The following is a 22,415-nucleotide window of genomic DNA, read 5'->3' as shown; positions in this document are numbered from 1 at the left end:
TGGCAGGGCAGCTGACTGGGTGCTGGTGCCCTATTGTTTGTCCCTGCTTGCCTCTTTCCATTTTCCTCTAGAGTAAAGACAAGATTGAAAAACTGAAACTTCAAGCGGAATCTTTCTGCCAGCGTTTGGGGAAATACCGGATGCCCTTTGCCTGGGCTCCTATAAGCTTAGCAAGCTTCTTCAACGTCTCCACCCTGGAGAGGGAGGTAACCGATGCAGAGTCCGTGGTTGGTAAGATTTTCAGCTGCCGGGGGAAGAGGTGGGCTCCCCAGTCCACCAACTCTGCGGTCAACTGCTTATTCGTGGGGACTTGGGGTACAGTAAGGTGTGGGAAATGGGGAAGAAGAAGGAGATTAATAGGTTGAGACACTCTTATGGCTTGCTTACAAATGCATGATTGTGATAGAGAACGATTCCCCAAAATTATCATGAATGTTTGTGGAATTTAAATGTACTCTTATAGTAATATTTTTTGTTAGAATTTTCCGGACAGTTTGACACATTAAACACTTAATTTTAAGAAGCTACTTCCTCTTAAAATTATTGAAAATAACAAGAAAATATAATAACTATCTATAGCATGTTAAAATAAAGGCACCATGATTGGTTCCAAAACATAAGGGGTAAAGTCATGGAGGTTTTGAAAAGCCAAACTCAGGTTTCTCAGCAAAATTTCCAGCCCCTGAAAGTTTCTTTTGCCAACAGCAATGAAAAAGTGGATGCCAATAGAATATCTAGTTACTGTTCAATTTATTTAGCATGTTTCTTTTTCATCGCCTCACCCTTGGTCTGAATCATTAATTTTTAAAACAGGTTGGATATGAAACTGTTCAAGAGGCTATAGAATTTTCAAGTAGACCCACCCCTACTTGTGGCAGAGTTTCTGTTTTCCTAAATGTCTTTGGATCCAGCAAATATTTAAGTCTGGAGTCACATTTCTCGTGACTTTTCTCTTGCATTCCTTAGCTCTGCCACTTCTGAAATGTTGCCTTTAGCAGAGGAGTGGAGGAAAGGGTACTTTGTCATTACTGCTGCTATTCTGGAGTTATGGTTGCATAATTTCTGGTCAGAATTCCTGGATTATTTCTGATTTATCAATAACAAACCTCACTTTAGTGCATCTTGACCTTCACACCACAATGTTTTTGTTTTTGTTTTTTTTAATCCTCACCTGAGGATATTTTTTTCATTGATTATTAGAGAGAGTGGGAGGGAGGGAGGGAGGGAGGGAGGGAGGAACATAGATGTGACAGAGACACATTCATTGGTTGCCTCCCACATGCTAAGCCAGGGATCAAACCTGCAACTCAGGTACATGCCTTTGACTGGGAATCGAATCCGAGACCCTTTGGTATTCAGGCTGACCCCCTAACCACTTAGCAACACTGGGGAGGCCACAATGCTTTTTTTTAATGCCAACCTCTATGTAGACCTAGGCAGCCTTATTTGAAAGAGTTATGCATAGAACCTAGAGGACACCCTAAATGAGGTGAACCCATAAATTCGGGCATAGGGCTTGCCAAGGCTTTCATAGTCTCTAGGTCAAGGATAAATTAACCTGACCACAGAGGCTGATTCTTGAGAAGCAACCAGAAGAGGCAATGTGGCAAGTGTAGATGGGCAGTGGTAGCAGAAAGTTCCAATTCCGCATCACGGCAAGAGTTAAGGATAAGGGAATGTTCAAAGACAGGGTTGGCCCTTTTAGAGTTCTAAGCAATTTGACTATTCACGACAGAACCTATGAGTTTTGCAGCAGAAAAGCAATAAAATTCTCACCTAAATGTCAAACGGGGATAAGAAACAACAAAGCAGAGTATCAGGGTCCCAGCCCAGGGTAGGGTGTGGCTGGGTCCTAATCCCCGTTAGGCAGGTCAGCAGAGAGCAGAAGAAAACTGGGATTGAGAATATACTCAGGGTGACCCCTAGCACATTTGGGTCACATTCCCAAATGCCTTCAAGGGCATTTGAGTGCATGCCTCTCCCAATGGAATGAAAATGTAAAAATAAGACAAAAACAAACACTGTTGACTAAATAAAGCTTATCTGCAGACCCCGTTCTGGCTGCAGTTCTGGACTCTGCAGGGTGGCATCTGGCCTACCCTCCACGTGGGAGGGCAGCTGCTCACGGCCTCTCAGCTCTGGTCAGAGGAGGATTAGGGGCTCCAAGAGGGGGGTTAGGAAAGGGAGGGGTCAGTGGAGGGACATTTTTATTCAAGACTAGAATGGCCACATTCAGTGCTCCTGTTCAGTGACTTTCCACATAGCTTACGTATGGTAAAGTTAATAACTGCGGTGTCTTCAAATAGAAATTCAAGCTTTAGAATGACTGTTGTTTTCCATAAAGGAAGAAGCTCTGTGGGTGAGCGGAGAACCTTATCCCAAACTAGAAGGCTTTCGGAAAGAGCTCTCTCCTTGGAGGAAAATGGGGTCGGATCCAACTTCAAGACCACCAGCATGACCATTAACAGCTTCTTCAAGCAGGTATCTCTCCATGTTAGTGTGTTGGGGTTTGTCTCCTAACGTTATGGGTTTTGGAGTCCAAAGTGGTAGTCTATGTAATGAATAAGAGAACAAGTTAGTTAACCTCACCGAGCCTAAATCTCATTGTCCACAGAACAAGGATGATGGTGCTTGCTTCATGTGGCTTTTGGGGAGATTAGATGACATGAGGCAGGTAAAACTCTTCTCAGAGTGCCTGGGATAGAGCAGGTGCTCATTGAGTGTTAGCTCTTTCCGCTGAGGGCTAACTGTCCTAATACAAACTGTCCTGCTGGAACACTCATGGTCAGTTCGTTTGTAGGCTATGAGAGCTGTCTGGCTGAAGCATTGTTCCCCCTTGGTCTCGGGGTTTCCTGACCGGGCTGTTGTCCTTCTCACCACTGTTCCATGTGCACACTGCAGGGCTGCCCTACTTGCTCAGAGAAGGTGACCATTGCACATGACGCTCTGCGTTGGCTCAGTAAACATTTCTTTAAAAACCAAAGAACTTCCTAGAGTAGAATGATGGTTGCCAGGGGCTGGAGGGAGGGGTGAAGAGAGTTGTTGTTTAAAGGGCACCGGGTTTCAGTTTTGCAGTATGAAAGAGCCCTGGAGATCAGTTGCACAACAATGTAAATGTACTTAACACTAGGGAACTGAACACTCAGAATGGCTAAGATGGCAAATGTTATATTATGTGTATTTTTACCACACAAAGAAAACCTTAGGCTTGGTTTGACTTGGTTTTAGAAAATTTCCATAGCTTAATCTTCATGGGGCATTTCTAGGTGTTATGTTAATAATCTGAAATGCAGAAAGGGTATTGAAGGGTCTTTGCACTGTACCCATAATAGCATGGGGCTGAAAGGGTTTCTATTCCAGATATACTTCCAATTGTATTAACTTGGGGGGCAAAGTACTTAATTAAGTCTGAGTTTTCTCATCTGTACTTGGGAATAAGTTACACCTACCTACCTACCTTACCAGGCTACCTTACCTTACAAGGATTAGAGCACTTGCCTGTGACTCCCTTGGTAAAGTACGTGTCCCATGTAGGCACATAGAGAATCGTATTTATGCTTAGCCTGCTTAGTCAAGACAAATATGAAAAAAGTGAGGACAGGGAAAAAATGGAACGACACTGTCACCATCTTCAAATCTTTGAAGAAGGAAGTACACTTATTCTGTATTATTCCAGGAGTAAAACAAGCATCAGTGGCCTTAAGTTATAGGGTGAAGATGCTGTTGGCCTAGATTTCTAATGGTCAAATAGACTTCCTTAGAATGCATAGAAGCCCCATCCCCAGAAGGGTTAATGAGAGGCTGAGTGACAATAAGTCCAAGAATAGTAGAGAAGAAATACTAGTATTTGATAAGGGGCTGAACTAAATGACTTCACCATTGCCTATAATCTTAATTTCTAAGAATTAAATAAAATTTAAAGATAAAAATCTTCCCATAAATCATCGGTCCCTACCCCAGGAGTCAGTGGTGCATCTGTACTAACCCTCACTTCTCTCTTGGCAGGAGGGAGATCGACTCAGTGATGAAGACTTATTCAAGTTTTTAGCGGACTACAAAAGGTCTTCTTCCTTACAGAGAAGAGTCAAGTCCATTCCAGGTGTGGATGGCTTATCTTTATCCTCTTACGCTGTGCCAAAGCCATTTGTGATTAGACACATCATTTGTCTACTGCTGCAATTTATAAAATTATGTGTACCAAATGAGACGTGGGATTTTACACCAGGAGTTGAGTCTGAATTGGTCTACTTTTTTTTGAAACTCTATTAGTATTTTCTATTCTATTAAATAATTGATTCTTTAAATAAACATGCTTTTAGATCTGGTTTCTTAGACAATCAGGTCATTGTTGGAATAGAAGAGTCTTTTTCATCATATATAATAGTATATGGAACTTCTAGTATACAAAGAAAAATGAAAGTAAGATGCTTTGATAGAAGGTGAGAACATCTTCCTTATCCTCAGCTTAATCGCTTCTGAGGCACTTCTGCAGCACCCTAAAGTACCAGAGAACCCAGTTCAAGAACCACCAGTGTTTACTTAAATATATACTACTAGAGGCCCGGTGCACAAAATTTGTGCACGGGAGGTAGGGGTCCCTCTGCCTAGCCTGCACCCTCTCCAATCCAGGATCCCTCTCGCAATCCAGAACCACTGGCTCCTAACCGCTCACCTGCCTGCCTGCCTGATGCCCCTAACTGCTTCCCTGCCGGCTTGATGGCCCTAACTGCTCTCCCCTCCTGGCCTGATCCTAACTGCTCTCCCCTCCTGGCCTGATCCCCCTAGCTGCCTAACTGCTCTGCCCTGCCGGCCTGCTGAGAGCTCTCTGCCACAGCTCTGCCCCCATCCTGATTGGTTGTTATATGATAGCATCCAGGACAATTTGCATATTTCTCTATTATTAGTATAGATTATAGAGTGGTAGTTCTGGAAGGGACTTTAAAAATCCTCCGATCTATTTCTACTCATTCTACAATTTCTTGCTTTTTAATTTCTAGAAATAGAATCTCAAGAGTTGTCATGACATGCTTTTTCTCCAGCTACAGGAAATTAGCTGGGAATTTCAGAACTCTCACACTCCCACAACTTCTCCTTATTTTCATAAAAGAAATATGCTACAACAATTTTTCTCGATTCCTCTTAGTATGACAGTATCTTTCTTAAAACACTCGTTTTCTTTCTTTAGGCTTGCTCAGACTGGAGATTTCTCTGGCTCCAGAGATAATCAATTGTTGTCTGACTCCTGAACTACTGCCAGTGAAACCCTTTTCTGAAAACCGGACACGTCCACACAAAGAGATTTTGGAATTTCCAATCCGGGAAGTGTATGTCCCTCATACTGTATACAGGTGAGAAACAAAGGCTCTTGGTAAACCATTGAGCCCGCATTTACAGTTTTGTTTGAACAATGCCTTCATCGTCCTTTGATCTACCTTCCTAGTTACTAAGTTTTGGAAAAAATGAAATATGTTTACAAAACTATAGATAATTGCTAGATCATGTTCTAAAAATTATTATTTAATTTTTTCAGTCATAATTGTAGTGGGCATATTCTTTCCAGAAATGAAAAATTCCTCACCATCATTACCTTGGTTTTCCTATGTGCAGAAGGATGTAGTAGGGATAGAGCAATGTGACCAAAAAATGTTCTCAGTGTCTACTAGACAGGTTTTACCTTAAAACCAGCTCTGGCCCATGGAATTTACAGCAATGACAGAAATGTTCTACATGTGTGCTGCCCAATACAATCGCTACTAACCACATGTGGCTATTCCGCATTTGAAATGTGGCTAGGGCAATGGACGAACTGAAATTTTCATTTTATTTAACTTTAATTAATTTGAATTTAAAGTTGTAGCTGTAAGTGGTTGGTGGGCACCATATTGAACAGCATGGAGCTAGACAGTAAGGGCCTAAAGGTTAGGCTGCCTCGGTTTCTTGGAGGCTTGACTTGGGACTGGGAGGGAACTTGTCAACACACATCTGCCAAAGCCATTGCTGCTCACATTTTTAGTTTTTATTTTGAGAAGATGTTTTTAATGTGTAGAAGAATGCTGTAACAAGCACCTTTTCTCCACCATCTGAAATTGACATTGTGAGTGTGTGTGTGTATGTGTGTGTGTGTGAAATCATACTGATTAAGTTGAAGTCTCCTCTAGTCACAGACTTCTACCTTGCTGCCCAAGCATCAGTGATGAACTTATGTGTGTCTATTCTTCCATTCTCTCCTGTTTCACACGCATGTGTATGTTTGTGCGTGTGTACATACATATATATGTATGTATATGTGAACAACAAGTAGTATTATTTTTACATTCATTTTATTTTATTTATTTATTTTTTTAAAATATATTTTATTGATTTTTTTACAGAGAGGAAGGGAGAGGAGTAGAGAGTTAGAAACATCGGTGAGAGAGCAACACCAATCGGCTGCCTCCTGTACACCCCCTACTGGGGATGTGCCCGCAACCAAGGTACATGCCCCTGACTGGAATGGAACCTGGGACCCTTCAGTCCGCAGGCCGATGCTCTATCCACTGAGCCAAACCAGTTAGGGCTTTACATTCATTTTAAATGTCCATAAGTGGCTGCACACTCTATGTATTATACTGTACTTTTCTTCCAACAGTATGATTTTTTTCTTTTTTGTTTAACTATTACTGTGAACTCGTGAATTTTATTGATTCCGTGTGTTACACTCAAAGGATATTTTAATTAATTAGATTTTCACAAATTTAATGAATGAGAATTACTTGACAGCTTGTATTTTAGAAATATTAATATTGATTTACATAGCACTTTGTCATCATTTTAACTGCTGTATAGTATTCCTTTGTATAAAGAGGGATTATTTTTCCATTTCTTTTTTTTTTTAATTAATAGACATTTATGTGTTTTTTTTCAATTTGGGGTGCTTATACTGTGCAATGAGAAGTTTGTCTTGGTCTCTCTGTGCACATGTGAATGTTTTCCTAAGGAATATGCCTAAAAGTGAAGTCACTGGGTCACAAGTGATATACATTTTAAGTTTTATCTATACTGTCACTTTTTCCCCCAAAATTGTACCAGTTTGCAATCCTTTCCATAGAGTAAGAGAATTTTGATTCCCCCAGACCCTCACCTATACTGTCCAATATGACATGTGTATGTGGGACTGAATGCCAAGAACTTCAGAACTCACCTAACCCAAACACACCCAGCCCACATTTCCAGATGTACAAAAGTGAGACCCAGACAGGATAAATAAGCTGATCACCGAGGTCAAAAACCACAGTGAAAAAAATCAAGCAACCATCCACACAATTAGAAATGGACCTCTTCCTTTTAATGTTGGTGTGGTACACACGTCTTTCCCCATTTAACCCTTTCTGAAGCAGCTCTTCGTTTTCTAACTTCATTCCTTCCATATAAACTCAACCCCAGTCCCCCTCCTAGATAAATAAGCATTCCTAAGATGTAGTTTCAGTTCTCCATTCTGTTTAGGGAAATGAAGGCATGAAAATGTTTGCTTAGGGATGCCGTGTTTGTATCTTTAGAAACCCTATCCTATAATTGGAAAAAAATGATTGTGGAATTGAAATAAACTTGCACCAAATGAATTCTATAGTTATTCAGCTTCCCCTCAGCATTTAATTACCCATGGGAAGCACTTACAATTCTCTGTACTCCTTGCTGCAAACATTACCCTTAATTACATCACAGCGGGACTCAGAATGCATTAGTGTGCTGATGACTCAGAAATGTAGGCGTGCGAAGGAGAACAGGTCTGGAGGACTACTATGGACCCAACTTGGCTTCATGAGAAAAGGACCCTGAGTGCAAAGTGAATATTCTTTAAGCTGTTCTATACACTGTGGAAAGGCAAGGCCACACCATTAAAACCAGGTCGCTACCCTTGGGAACGATAGAAGAAAACACTTCCCTCCATTTTGCTCATAGTGCCTTTTCTTGGCTCCCAGCCCACCTTTATACCTTGTTTAAGAAACAAGAGATGTAATAAACTTGTTTAAGAATTTTACTACGTGAAAACATCAAGGAATTTAGAGACCATCTTGTCTGATCTCCCGAGCTGCTGTTAAATTGTTAATAGTTCTTCTCCAGTCCTCACATGCTTTATAGTGGTTTTGTTTAGTTTGGTCTTGACAGTAACCAGTCCTGGACTAATTCTCCCCTTTCCTTCACTTCCACTGCCATTTCACAAAATGGAATGGAAGACTCAAGTCAGGACTGAACGCCAGGTCAAATTGGTGGGGTGACTAATTTTGCCGTTGGTGACCTAATTTTCTCATTTCTGTCTTTTATCCCTTCTTTTTGTTTCTTGTCATCTTCCTGTATCTCAAAAAACGTAGAACCTCATATCTTTTCTACCCCCTCCTGCCTGAAAATCAAAGTCTCTATTCAAGCAAAGGTCTCCTAATTTATGTACATTATGGTATCAGCAAGAAGTATGGTCTAAATGCAGGCGTGGGCAAACTACGGCCCGCGGGCCGGATCCAGCCCGTTTGAAATGAATAAAACTAAAAAAAAAAAAAAAGACCATACCCTTTTATGTAATGATGTTTACTTTGAATTTATATTAGTTCACACAAACACTCCATCCATGCTTTTGTTCCGGCCCTCCGGTCCAGTTTAAGAACCCATTGTGGCCCTCGAGTCAAAAAGTTTGCCCACCCCGGTCTAATGTCTTCTCTCCCAAGAGTATTATTTCAGTAGAGACAACAGTTCCTGTTTCAGTTAGAAAAGTTTTCCCTCAACTTAGTTGAATCCTGGATATCTTTCTAAGAATTTTCTAAGTAGGGTAACTTTCCACATTGACATTGCTATTTCCATGACTAATCCTGGTTACAGCTATGTCCCTTTAAGAAAATGAAACAAATAGAAATTAAGATTTACAGAGCAGATAAATTCAGGGATAATTCTTTATAGAGGATTCTCCTAATGAATATAAAATATGATTTGACTTATAAAAATTTTGATCTATCCAGAACTTATGAAGAATATGTCTGTTAGTGCCCTAGCCAGATTTTGGCTCAGTGGATAGAGCGTTGGCCTACGGGCTGAAGGGTCTCACATTCAATTCCTCTCAGGGCACGTGCCCAGGTTGCAGGCTTGATCCCCAGTAGGGGGCGTGCAGTAGGCAGCCAATCACTGATTCTTTCTCATCATTATGTTTCTATCTCTCTCTCCCTCTCCCTTCCTCTCTGAAATCAGTAGCAATATTTTTATATATTTTTTTAAAAAGAAAAAGAATATATCTGTTGGGCAAAGGATTCAAATTGCAAATTTGTGTCCTTTTAACATAAATGGCAGAGCTCCCTTGGGTGGAGGGAACTATTACATGGCTCTAATGGCGGATGTTGTCCAGCCTTGAGTGTGAGTGGTGGCCAGAGTCACACATTACAGGATTCTAATATGGGTGAAGTTTCCATTGAACACCGATAGAGTAGAACCCAGGTTACTCATATCTCTCTTAAAGGAGCAGCTGCCATGGAACTTCACATAAAACTGGCTTAGTATAGCCTGAAGTTGCCTTCCGGCCCTCAGTCTCCTCATTCTCCTATCTCTTCAGGTGCCTCCTCTGATTGCCCTACCCCTTCTGATGCACTCAGTCAGGGTCACTGTGTTGTACCGCAAGGGGCACCATTCACATCGTATTCTCTGTGGATGCTGACCCTGGTGCCTCCACCTTATTCTTCTTGCTTAAAGGAGCAGTCACAGGAGAACTATGCTGGACTCAGAAACATCCCATGAGCCCGCCAGGGTTGGTCACTGATAAAATGAACACCTTCTCTAAGGAAAGAGGTGAACTTCTAGAGCCAGAGTGCTGATCCCAGGAATAGCCAGCGTCTCCTAGACCAGTGCCGTGTGCCATCTCTATGGGTTAGCGGCATGGAGCCCAACAGGTGTTCCCTGAAACAGACCCAGGCAAGATCTTTTGCAAAATCACAGAGGACAGCCATTCTGAAAGTGGAGAACAGCTGGAAAAATTAGGTTGATAAATAGGATTACCCAAATCTGAATTTAGCATTCCTTTCTTCACGCCCAGATTAAGAAAGCAATACTTCTTAGCCCAGAAACACGTTTGGACCAACTCCTGGCTTATTTTCCATGTGGCCCAGCAGCTGGTAATAGAGACGCCAGCTGCCTTCTGGTGGGAGCGGAATGAAAACAGCACGGGCTGGGGCCAAGGCCTGGTGCGACCTTGAAGGGTATTTTATCCTGTGGCCACGGGGGCATGTACAGAGATCACAGGCGCTGAAGTTGTAATGAGCTTGTTAAGCTCCTTGCCATCCCTTTAACTGGTGATTACATTAGGGAAGTCACATAAAGTGTGTTTTCATTTCTCATCCCGGCCCCCTAGAGCCTCTGAGGTCATTTTATCCAATTATCAGACTGCTGTGGAGGACTGTGCTGGCCGAGAACAAGCCTATCAGTTAGAACACGATTTCTTTGATGGGTTATTAGCTGTTTCCAGGCCTCCTCCTATTCAGCTGAATGTTCTGCGACCAGAAGCCTGCATTCCCAAAGCTTGCCTGATAACTGGTCTGAACGGGAGGTGTCTCCATGTCACAGTGGAGTTTTGAGGAATACTACCAGCCTTGCACCCCACAGGGCCAGAAGGAATGGCGTGGGGTAATTGTGCCAGCCCATTTGCATGAATGCCTGGAGGTTGTAATTGAGAGAATAGGACTTGTAAGGAAAGGAATGAACCAGAAATAATTCTGGATGAGATGGCTAGGAAGGACTTGGGGCATAGAGAATGGAAGCTGTCCTTGAGAGGGATTTTATTTTGTCCAAGGAAATGGATTCCCAATCTGAGCCCAGTGGAGCTTCTCCCTGCTGTGGGTGACGGGGTGGGGAGAAGGTGGTTGTGCCTCAGTCTATTCTGGAGCTTTATAATAACACAAGTGTCCATCTTGGACACTTACCTGCCTGCAGACTCCCATTCAGGAGGTCTGGGGCGGGGCCTTGGGCCTCCTTTAAGAATCAAAGTTCCCCCTCCCTTTTATGGAGTTCCTCTCAATGAGTTCTTCAATTTGTGGAGTCACACAAAGGTCCACAGTGACATCAGCTGCTGGAAACACTGCTCTGAAGCCCACTCGTTGGTTTTACTAAACTTAGCAAGCAAATGCTTGTGGAACACAAAGCTTATTGTGAACAAACACTTAATTTAAGAACAGCAGTGCAGCCCAGGCAAAATACAATCATTTGAATTAGCCAAGTAATGGAGACAAAGGCAAAGTGATTCCTGTTGCCTGAATTATCCAGATAATTAAGTCCCTGTACTTAACTTTGCTGTGGCAAGTTTGTCTCAATAAATCAGGAGCGCAATCCCCATGTACCTAATGTCCTGCTCCAAAACTTGGCCAACCTCCTTTGTTCCCTGAAAAAATGAAAAAATTCGGGAGAAGCCAGTTACCTAAAATTACTTAGCAACAATTGCAGGTTTTGCAAAGCTATCTTTTCAGCCACTTGAGGGCACAATTCGCTCACTTTCTAGATTCAGCTGTAATTTGCTATCTTTCCTATTACAAAGGGAATTATTATGATTTTATTAAAGGAAAACACACATTTTACTTTTTGCCTTTGAAGTGTAGGAGCAAAAACAAAACAAAACAATCAAACAAACGAAATCACAGGAGAGTGTTCCAGTGTTCCAAGAGATTGCTGTTGTCATTTTTTGCAAAGCATTTTATTTTGACCTGTCAGCTTCTGCCTTCATTCATTAGTAAGTCATGACTTTAGAAATCTGGAACTTTTTGGAAGATATAGTAGGGAGACACATTGAGATCTGTATCCTGTGGTTAGAGAGAAAGTGAAATCTCATCTGTGAAAGGTGGTGTTCACTATACACATTTACACATTGACCGATCCTGACTCACATACAGAACTAAGAGAATGTGGGTGAGGCAGTAATGAAATCATGTTAAGGAGGTTCCATGTACATTAATGTCACTGACTCCACAAGTCACAGCTCCACATTATACTCATTCATTTTGAGTCGACCATGCTTTTGTGTTACTGCCTATTAACAACTGTCCTAACAAAAAATCCTGCTCTGTCTATTTAATGATGGCAGATACGTTCTTCACAGAGCCTTTACAGAGAATTCAGCACGAAGGTTCACGAAACATCTTATTTTTTTTCATGTGTTTGGAGTATGAGGTTGGGGGCAGAAGCAATAGAAATGGTGATGAACATAAGGCAAATCTGGGCTTGCATTTGATTGCGATGAGGCATAGTTTGCCTAGATTAGAAGGAGCCTCCTAAAGTCCAAAAAAAGCCTTCTTTCTTTGATTTCTATGGTTTTGTTAGTTTTTTTAATTATTATTTTAAAATTAGTTCTTTGAAGTGGCTTGTCTTCTGGCGAGATAGCCTTCGGGGAATTGTTCTCTCTTATTTCTTTTGTTATTGGGGGTGGGGAGGGTAAAAATCTTTTCTACTTTTTAGCTTTTTCATCCTTAGTTTTGTCTTCCCTGTGTACTCTATTGGTGGCCCAAAGATCAGCATCCACCCACTCCTCCCAAGAAGTGTTTGGCCATCTCTAAAGCAGAGGTATTTTAATAGCTCTCTGTTAATGGATGTCCTGTGGTTTCAAGGCCTCAGACAAGCTGCCCTTGACCCCTTTCAGCAGAAGTCAGAATGCTCTGGGTGAAATATTACATGCTGTGTCACCACCACCAGCTTCCCAGGGAAAGAGTGGGTTTGGGTGGAGGCAATGCTGGCTAGCCCCGCAGCACAAAGCAAAGTAGAATTATGAGTAGGGAAGTGTGAGTTTTGACAGTGTAACAAGATCATCTTTTAGAAACCATGGCTAACCAGTTGTATGTCATGAATTTTTTGTCATTAAAAATGAATTTCATTTATCCACTGGCCTAAACCCCAGAAAGGTAATAAAACTTCCAAAACTGTGCAGTTCCAACTCATTTATTTTATCTTCTTTGTTTGACAACCTTCAAAATGTAAGCTGAGATCCATGCAACAGGGTGGGAATATAAATATTATGGTTTAATAAAGATAAAAGTAGAGAAACTCAGTGGCTAATTTTAATGATTTTTTTTTACCCAATCTCCATGCCTAAGCTAAAAATTATGCATTTAGCAACAAGAATATCATTTCTCAGCATTTCCTAGACTTATAGTTTTTACGAGTAAAACCAAGCCTGTGGTTGCTTTTGTATTGATCCACTTGCTTGATGGGGGTGCGTGACTTGGGCGGTGTTTTCTCTCCTGTCAGAATTTCCTCCTTGGGTTCACAGAGAGGAAGCAGACCAGTTTCTTTATCTTATTAACTAGGGGCCCGGTGCACGAAATTCGTGCACTGGGTGTTGGGGGGGGCGGGGGGAGTGTCCCTCAGCCCAGCCTGCCCCCTCTCACATACTGGGAGCCCTCAGGCGTTGACCCCCATCACCCTCCGATCGCCTGATCGGCCCCTTGCCCAGGCCTGACGCCTCCGCCAGAGGTGTCAGGCTTGGACAGGGGACCCCCATCTCCCCCCGATCACTGGCTCTGGCCCCCGCCCAGGCCTGAGGCCTCTGGCCCAGGAATCATGCCTGGGCAGGGGACCCCCATCTCCCTCTGATTGCTTGCTCCACCCCCCGCCCAAGCCTGACGCCTCTGACCCAGGCTTCAGGCCTGGGCAAGGGGACCATCATATCCCCCCAATCCCCGGCTCCGCCCCCCACCCAGGCCTGATGCCTCGGCCAGAGGAGTTGACCCTCATCACCCTCCGATCACCAATCACCGGATCGGCCCCTTGCCTAGGCCTGAGGCCTCCGGCAGAGGTGTCAGGCCTGGGCAGGGGACCCCCAGCTCCCCGCGGTTGCAGGCTCCGCCCCTGCCCAGGCCTAATGCCTCTGGCCTAGGCGTCCGGCCCGGGCAGCGGGGACCTGCAGTGGCAGCGGGGGGCGCCGCGATTGTGGGCTTCGCTTTGGGCCCAGGCCAGGGACCCCTAGCTCCTGGGACTGCCAACTTCGACTGTGCCCAGCTCCCATCGCTGGCTCCACCCCTACTTCCTGCTATCACTGGCCAGGGCGGCAAAGGCGCCTGATTCTCAGATCATGGCTGGGGGGCAGGGCAAAGGCGGCCCCAGGGCCGCCTTTGCCCTGCCCCCCAGCTCTTAGTTCCCCCCTGGGTTTCAGATCACTGTCAGTGGCAGGGGGCTTCTTCCTGCTTTCCCTTTCGCCTCCCTGCATTGTGCCTACATATGCAAATTAGCCGCCATCTTGATGGCAGTTAACTGCCAATCTTAGTTGGCAGTTAACTGCCAATCTTAGTTGGCAGTTAACTGCCAATCTTAGTTGGCAGTTAATTTGCATATAGCCCTGATTAGCCAATGAAAAAGGTATCGCCGTACGCCAATTACCATTTTTCTCTTTTATTAGTGTAGATAGATTTCCATTTCTGCTATGCCAAGGCACCAGCTGATGTCCTCAAAGATGACATACACAAATACACCATAGACTATGTCTCACTTTTGAGAAAATAAGAAAGGAGTCACACTTAGACACCTTAGAATTCTGACTCATTTTCCAGCTGAGGATTGGGTGAATTTGCCGCCCAGAGCAGGAACAGGGGAATTCTTCTCCAGTTAATTGTATTCTATCCCTTTCCCCCCTGATACAGATCTTCTGAGCTTGCTTGTCCTTCCCTTCGCTCCCATGATTGTCAAGGTGAGAACTTGGCATCCCTCAGTGCATCTTTGCAGAAAGCTCCCTGTGCTCCTCAGGCTAGACTCATCTCAAGCTCAGGGTTCTGTCCAGTTCTTGCATCATTGGCCTTTATGTTTCCTGGTTGAAGAGCTTTTTATGTCACAGATGTCGAGCCAAATGCTACCAATGAACACACCATCCAGGACATTTAGAGGTTACTGTAATTCTTTCATACCATGAATGAGATATTCTTACTGGGGAGAGGAGAAAAGAGGGGGGATGATTCATTTTCCTTGGGCAGGTTTTCTTTCACTCTAATGGTCACCCAACCTGAATGAAGAGATTGATCAATGGCTGCTTCCTCTTTTGGACAGAACAAACATCAAGTTAGTGGTCTGTCCTTACTTTGTAAAAAAGCAAAATGATAACAATTATCCCCAAACCCCCTCCCTACAATAGTTTGAAACCACCTCCAAAACCCAAACAAGCCTTCTCTCCCACCAAGTATCCAAAGCAAGTATATGTTTCTAGATGGAGGTAGTGGGGGCATCTGGAGAATTTATTCTTATTTATTCAAATAATGCAGCTGTTTCCTCCAATTCCAATACTTTCTCCTCCAACCCAAACTGAGGCAACTAACAATATTAAAAACATCAGGAATGATCAGGCAAGCATTTTAATGAATAATATTGATTTATTCGTTGTTTGTTTGTTTTTAATGGATAGAGGACCAATAAAGGCTCTGCCCCAAACCAAAAGAAAAACAAAGGTCAGCTTCAGCAACAGCAGAAATGGGCATTTTCTGGTATGTGTATGTGCTTTCACTAGCTGGCAGATTTGTTTTAGGAAACTATTTGCAAAGCCTGGAAAAAATGTGCTCCCTCCGTCCCTTAAAAGAACATGCAGGTTGGTTCATGTTAGTCATTCACGTGACAATTCTGACTGGTGGTCTTTTAAAATATGCAACCCCATCTAGATTTGGCATTGAAACGATATCTTCAAACTTGAATTTTTGCTTTTTTATAAAACCAAATATTGAAACGTATGTGTTGTTTTTACTTGGAGTAGGTTTTCATTAAAAATTTGTTGTTTTAGCCCAGCTAGCTTGGTTCAGTGGTTGAACTTCAGCCCAGGAACCAGGAGATCACTGGTTCGACTCCCAGTCAGGGCACATGCCTTGGTTGCAGGCTCGATCCCGATAAGAGGGCCTGTAGGAGCAGCCAGTTGATGATGTTTTTCTATCATCAATGTTTCTATCTCTCTATCTCTCTCCTTTCCTCTTTCTCTAAAAATCAAGAAAAACATATTTTTAAAAAATAAAATAATTTTTTATTTAAAAAAAAGGACACTGAAAATAGGGTTCTAATAAACCAAGCTCGACGTGTTTAACGAATTCTGAGCCTTCCCCATGTGGGAATCACAAGGAATATCCAGATAACCCATACCATGGGTTCCATGGGGATAGCTGAGAGTTGGAAGAAAGGCAATTATCCAGTGAGCGTTTTGACTATTTTGTCAATGTCAAGTTTTTAAAAGCTTTAGAAAAAAAATTGTGGAATAAAAACTTTGGATTTGGGTACCTTCCCATCTGCCCTTGCTTTGTCACTCTCCTTGTCACCTTAAGCATCCAGATCTTCCCCGAATCAGTGCCTCGTGATTAATAATCACCCTTTCTTCACTCATACCTGCAGTCAGTCCATAATCCATCCTCTTTGTAAAAAGAACAGGAACTGAGTAAACTAATTCATACAAAGATGGGAGTGAATGATATGTAAACCACTTAATACATTAAATCTGGTAAGCAGTGTTTCAAAAGAATATTTAGTAATATGGATATCTTAATTCATAAAATGTCAGTTCCACAAAGTATGGTTTAATTTCTTTTTTTAATTACAGTTTACATTCAATATTATTTTGTATTAGTTTCAGGTGTACAGCATAGTGGTCAACAAAGTATTGTTTTTAAAAAATTTCAAGCAAAGTTAGATTTTCAAAGAATGTCATTTCATTGATTTTAGAGAGAGAGGCAGACAGATCGACATCAACTTGTTGCTCTCCTTTTTTATACATTTACTGGTTTCTTGCATGTGCCCTGACTGGGGGTTGAACCTGCAACCTTGGTGTATCTGGACGATGCACTAACCAAATGAGCTACCCCGTCAGGGCCTAGAGATTTACTTTTTCTTAAAGTAGTCAGTGTTCCACAGCAGGTTTCAAATGTTTATGTATTTGTGATTCTTTTCACTGTGAATCTGATCCAGATAAGACCTAAAAACATCCCAACTTTCCTACTGGGTCTTTTGCTATTGAAAAGTAGTTGGACTTTTCTTAAGCAAGTGAGTGGATTTTAAGGAGAGTTCAGGTACTTTTACCTGTTTCTAAAAGGGAACATTCTCTTTGCCCCAGCTTGAGGTCCTGCTTTATTTAACAGGAGGAATGCTGATTTTCCAAGCCCTTTCTTAAGAGGAATTGTTACCTTTCTCATAAGAAGAAGGGGTGGGAATTGAGGTAATAGAAGAGGTACTCTGAAAATATAGGATATGTGAGCATGTAGTCCATGTTCAAAGACAAATTATTATTAGTAATAATAGTTGTTCAGTATCCATAGTTGTTCAAGACACCATATCGGATGTTCAAATTGTAGTTCATCAGTTGGGAAAGAATGGATTATTTTTCCCTTCAAAATCTTTAAAAAGTGGTGTAATAACAAGTATAAGAGTTTGCTGGCTTTCTATTTGTTTCTCTTGCTCTCATTTGATTTCTGTTTTAGAGTGCATTTTTAAAAACATAACATGACTAGAGAGAGAGAATATGGGGTCATTTATTATAGTGTTTCTAAACAATTTGGGTAAAATTTTGTCTCTAGCTACTTAACTGCATTTGCTTGTTGCGGGGGCGGGGTTAGAGGTCCCAGATGTTCAGAATACAGCGCCAGCATTTACACAAAACATTGCAGCCTGGCCCACAGAGCAGAGGTTACGAAGGGGCAAGCTGCTGCTCGGGACAACACCCCAGCGCCTCCTTCTAATCTTGTGCCATTTCCCAGGGCAGGCAGCCTTGTGTGGACTCTGACTTGTGCCCTAGAACAGGATTCATGCTCCATTTTCCTTGCTGATTCCTGAAGATGGAACATTCTCTTCACCCTACACATCAGGGGTTTTCTTTCCATTTTTCACTGTTTCCTTTGTGAGTTTGTGCTTTGATTTAACCTAAAGTATTAGAAATAGGAATAAACACAAGACATGGCATTAGACCATGGAATAACAAGACAGGATATGGCAAATGTTTTATGCTTGTGCATTTATTTATAAACTTTCCCATTCTAAAAAGTATCTGAGGCAGCTTATGGAGATTGTAAAACAAGGCATAAGATTTCTGGGTGAAAAGAAAGTAAGGAGAGGGAAATCAGTCTAAACCTGGATAAGGTTAATACGCAGAATATATCCTAAGGTTCTTGACAGTTCCTTAAAAAGTGGTTGTGCCCTAGCTGGTTTGGCTCAGTGGATACACATCAGCCTGCAGACTGAAGGGTCCTAGGTTCAATTCCGGTCAAGGGCACATGTCCAGGTTGCAGGCTCGATCACCAGTAGGGAGCATGCAAGAGGCAGCCAATCAATGATTCTCTCTCATCATTGATGTTTCTCTCTCTCTCTCCCTTTCCCTTCCTCTCTGAAATCAATAAAAAATATATATTTTTTAAGAAGTCGGTTGCAAATTTGCCTTTGAGCTTCCTAGCAGCCAAGCAAACAAAAGGAAACACAATAAATGACAAGATTCATGTGTCCATCGAAGAGACCAGGTCTCAAACTTGACTGTGCATTTGAAATCACCTGGGGTGTTGTTAAAATGCAGGTTCTGATTCAGCAAGTCACTGGTGAGTCTTAACTGGCCCAGGTGGTTCTGATGCTGCCGCTGCCCCTCCCTGGGCCGTTCTTAGAGTACCAAAGTCTTAGCTCTGCGTAAGTGTGCGTTTACAACGCCTGCTCCCACCTAATACATATAGCCATGTTTGGCTTGCAGGTTTCCCAGGTAATTCCAGAATATACCAAATATTGAGCTCTAATATTTCTAACTTCACTTGCTCTTGATGTATTGAAAATATCAAAACCTCTACCACCGAGGGACAGTAGTTATTCTCATCTTCTAAGTTAACTATGTTATTTAAACCTTTTTTTTTTAAAAAAAAATGTTTGTTTGAGGAAACATTCTTTAGCCCTTGTAAATAATACAATAGAAGACCACATTATAATGTTCTGGTGAGTCTGATTGTTGACCAAAGATACTGTTTATGGTTCTTAGAAATAGCCATGATTATGGGCAACAGATCTAGTATTAGCTTCAGAGCACCCAGATCTGAATTGCACCGTGCTAGCTGTGTTACCTCCTGCAAGTTATGCATCCTCTCTGTGCTTCAGTTTTATCATCTACCTAATGAGGCTCATTGTAGTACCTGTCAAAGGTACTATTAGCTACTATTAGAATAGTGTCTTCACATAGTAAAAATTAAAAAAACCTTAGCCATTTTTATTACATTTAAAATAAATTTTCCTTAAGAAATAAAATAAATTTTCCTGGCAGTGAGTGTGAATGATAAGTAAAAAACACCTCCTCAGTTGCTCACCTTGCATAAGTACCATAAAATAATATATCGAGATCTGCAATTTTCTTTGGAATGCTTGAATAAGACACCAGATAACTGTAAGATATTGTTGATATTAATAGGTATTTGAATTTTGTCTTGTTGGACTCAAAGCCTGCTGTTAACAAATTACTAAAGGGAGTAAGAGGCATCAACCTGCCCTAACCGGTTTTGCTCGGTGGATAGAGCATCGGCCTGCAGACTGAAGGTTCGATTCCAGTCAAGGGCATGTACCTTGGTTGCGGGCACATACCCAGTAGGGAGTGTACATGAGGCAGCTGTTCGATGTTTCTCGCTCATCGATGTTTCTAACTCTCTATCCCTCTCCCTTTCTCTCTGTAAAAAATAAATAAAATATATTTTAAAAGAAAAAAGAGGTACCAACCTTTTCCCGTAGCCTTTTAATGAGGTTATCTCGTTTGTGCAGTTGGTTTTGCTGCATTTCCACTTCCGCAAATAGCTCATCAATTCGTTGGCTCTGTCTTTGCAAAAAGGGCTAGAGAGGGAGAGTTTTAAAGCACAAGGAAAGGAAAAGAAATTACAGTGGGGCCTTGACTTACGAGTGTCCCGACTAACGAGTTTTTTGAGATACCAGCTGTCTCTCCACCGATTTTTTGCATAGAGTTGATAGAGTAATTTGAGTTAATGAGCTCCTTAAGGAGCTTGGTCTCGGAACGAATTAAACTCGTAAGTCAAGGCCCCACTGTACTTTGAAATTGCCAGAAGAGGTTGGCGAGCTTTTTCTCTATAAAGCTGTTTCAGCAGCTCCAGCAGAGAGCCAGGTGCTAATTACCTAGCTAGTCTGCTTCACCCCAGTGCATATTGCTAGTGGTCGCTATAAAACCATCAAGCTAGAAGAAAACTAATAAAATAGAAAAACCGATTTCTTGGTATTTTATCCTTTTCCTTCCTGATATCTATATCCAAGAACCTTTTTAAGACACCCCCCCCAAAGCACCTGACCACATCATTTAAAACATTAGAATGCACCCACCTTCTCATTTGTTATATACAGTATACTTTAATATAACAAAGTCTGCAAAGTAGGAGGCAGTAATTTTCACCTGTAGGTTAAATTCAGTAGAGTTGCTGTTGACTAATTGAGAAAATGTTGCGTTGGTAAGCATTTCGTGTAAAATGCATTCGTTTTGGTTTTGAGCTTTTGCTTTTTGTATTTTGGAGCTGATTGCTTTTCAGTGCACAGACATTTTTGTGGAACCCTAAAATGGTCATAGTTATTAGGCTCTGTATTTATCATCCTGAGGGAACTAAGGCCCTGCTCACAACCCAGCCCCAGATCGCGGCAGGAAATCATCGAACACTCACACGCTTGTAAGGAAACGGATTTTAGTGATTAGATGGAACGAGTCAAAAAAGACTGGCGAAAAAGAGCATTTTGTCATTTTCCTGAGGGGCTGTGAGGAGCGGGAGAGGGTGTATCAGAGAAAAAGAGAGACTGGAGGGAGACAGAAAGAGAGAGAGACACACACGCACAGATTAAAGGCAGGCAGACATAGAGAGACAGAGGCAGAAAGAGCCTGAAAGATGGAGAGAGAAACCCAGAGAGACTGATGGGTTCCCTAAGTGATATATATTAAGAGCTCATAGTCCTGTGGACTGTTTAGAGTTGTATTTTGAAGTTCACTCAGCTGTTTTGCACAATCCTGATAAGTAGATAATCTTCATGGGTGTCATATTTTTGCAGTTTACAGCAAAGCACTTATCAGGTATCATTGAATTGAAACTTAACTCCAATCTTTTTATTACAGGTGAGGAAATTGATTTGTCCACCACATTTGTAGAGAATTTTGTGATTTTTTTAAAGGACTGTTCCACTTATTAACATATTTGGTAAGGGCCACTAATCACAGATCTCCATATACGCCCATCTTCCCTGGGATAACAGTAGCTTAAATTACGGGCATTACTGTCATTCAAAAGACTGTAGAGATACCCTAAGCTGCAGAATCAGCAATTTTTTGTTTCGTCTTTTAAAAAGTACATATTTGGTATTAGTACCCTATTACAGCTTTTGTATTGAAATAAAAGAAAGAAAGCCAAAATTGACACCAAGTTCATTCAAAAATCATATTTACTTTTTTCATTTCTCCATATCATCTTCTAGATGTAACCCTTTCATGCATATTTAATTTTCAAATATTTGCAGCCCTGTCATAGATAACATTTTATATCCTGAAATTTCACTCAACATTCTGAGTACAAGCCATTTGATTCACTTCAGTCTCACTTTCAAAAAGATATATAAGAAGCACCAAGGATTGTGTGACTTTGAACAACTACTGTTACTCCTTTGGCTCTCTGGGAATCCCAAGGCCGTGTACATAAAATGTTCTCAGAGGATAGGAAGCTAGCTTTTTGCTTTATTACATGACTGAGTTTTCCTCCACCCACTCCTTGGGAGCAAATGACACAAATATTTTTTTTTAAATTCTAAACGTGGTTTAGGCTGCCATTACCAGCAATGGCAGATATATTAGCATTTGCATCAATAGGGTTAATCTGCACCATCACTCTTCTTACCCAGGGTTTCTCACGGAAAAATTATTCCAACTTTATGAGTCTTACTTTGGGGTCTGTTTTCCAATAGAATAGTATTTCTACTTAAAATAATAATAATAATAGTGTTAAAATCATATTTTATTTCCAATAAAATAATGGTCAACTAAAATGACCAACAGTGATCTACTCACCATAATGTCGTCCATCACTTCTGTCAGAGAAAGCCCACCTGCCTTGAAGAACACAGCATCCTCCATCTTCTGCTCCAGCAAGTTTAGCCTCTCATTAAATTTCTCTCTGTCCTTTATCCCGGCAATCATCTGATGCTGGAGCTCAGCAACCAGCTGATGGAGGTTGTCATTCCTCTTGTCGAGCTGCTCAGCTCTCCTCTCCAGGTCCTCTTTCTTTCTCTCCTGCTGGCTGACTTGAGTTAGAAGCTCAACTAAAGAGGTATTCAGAGAGTCCAGTTGTTTAAACAGGTGGCCAATGTGATTTTTGCTGTAGCTCACTTGCATCTTGAGCTCCACTCCAAGCTGTAGAAGCCCCTGAGAGAGGACATTGATGTCATCATGGAAATAGGGGACAGGGGTGTGTCTTTCTCCTTGT

At 41.8% G+C, this 22,415-nt stretch overlaps 1 protein-coding gene across 1 annotated transcript in view; it reads left to right on the top strand.

The window, feature by feature from the left end:
• DOCK8 (dedicator of cytokinesis 8) overlaps positions 1 to 22,415 on the top strand; it is a 198,287-nt gene that overhangs the window by 93,321 nt on the left and 82,551 nt on the right. The window contains exons 11-14 of the mRNA XM_081102903.1: positions 72 to 231; positions 2,345 to 2,481; positions 4,006 to 4,099; positions 5,186 to 5,348. Of these exons, the coding sequence (XP_080959029.1) occupies positions 72 to 231; positions 2,345 to 2,481; positions 4,006 to 4,099; positions 5,186 to 5,348 (554 nt within the window). The remainder of the gene's footprint in view (positions 1 to 71; positions 232 to 2,344; positions 2,482 to 4,005; positions 4,100 to 5,185; positions 5,349 to 22,415) is intronic.

This window comes from Myotis nattereri (assembly GCF_964212035.1).
Source record: "Myotis nattereri genome assembly, chromosome: 12".
NCBI lineage: Eukaryota > Metazoa > Chordata > Mammalia > Chiroptera > Vespertilionidae > Myotis > Myotis nattereri.
Note: the sequence above shows the minus strand (reverse complement) of the source record. Positions and strands in the feature narration are given on the sequence as shown.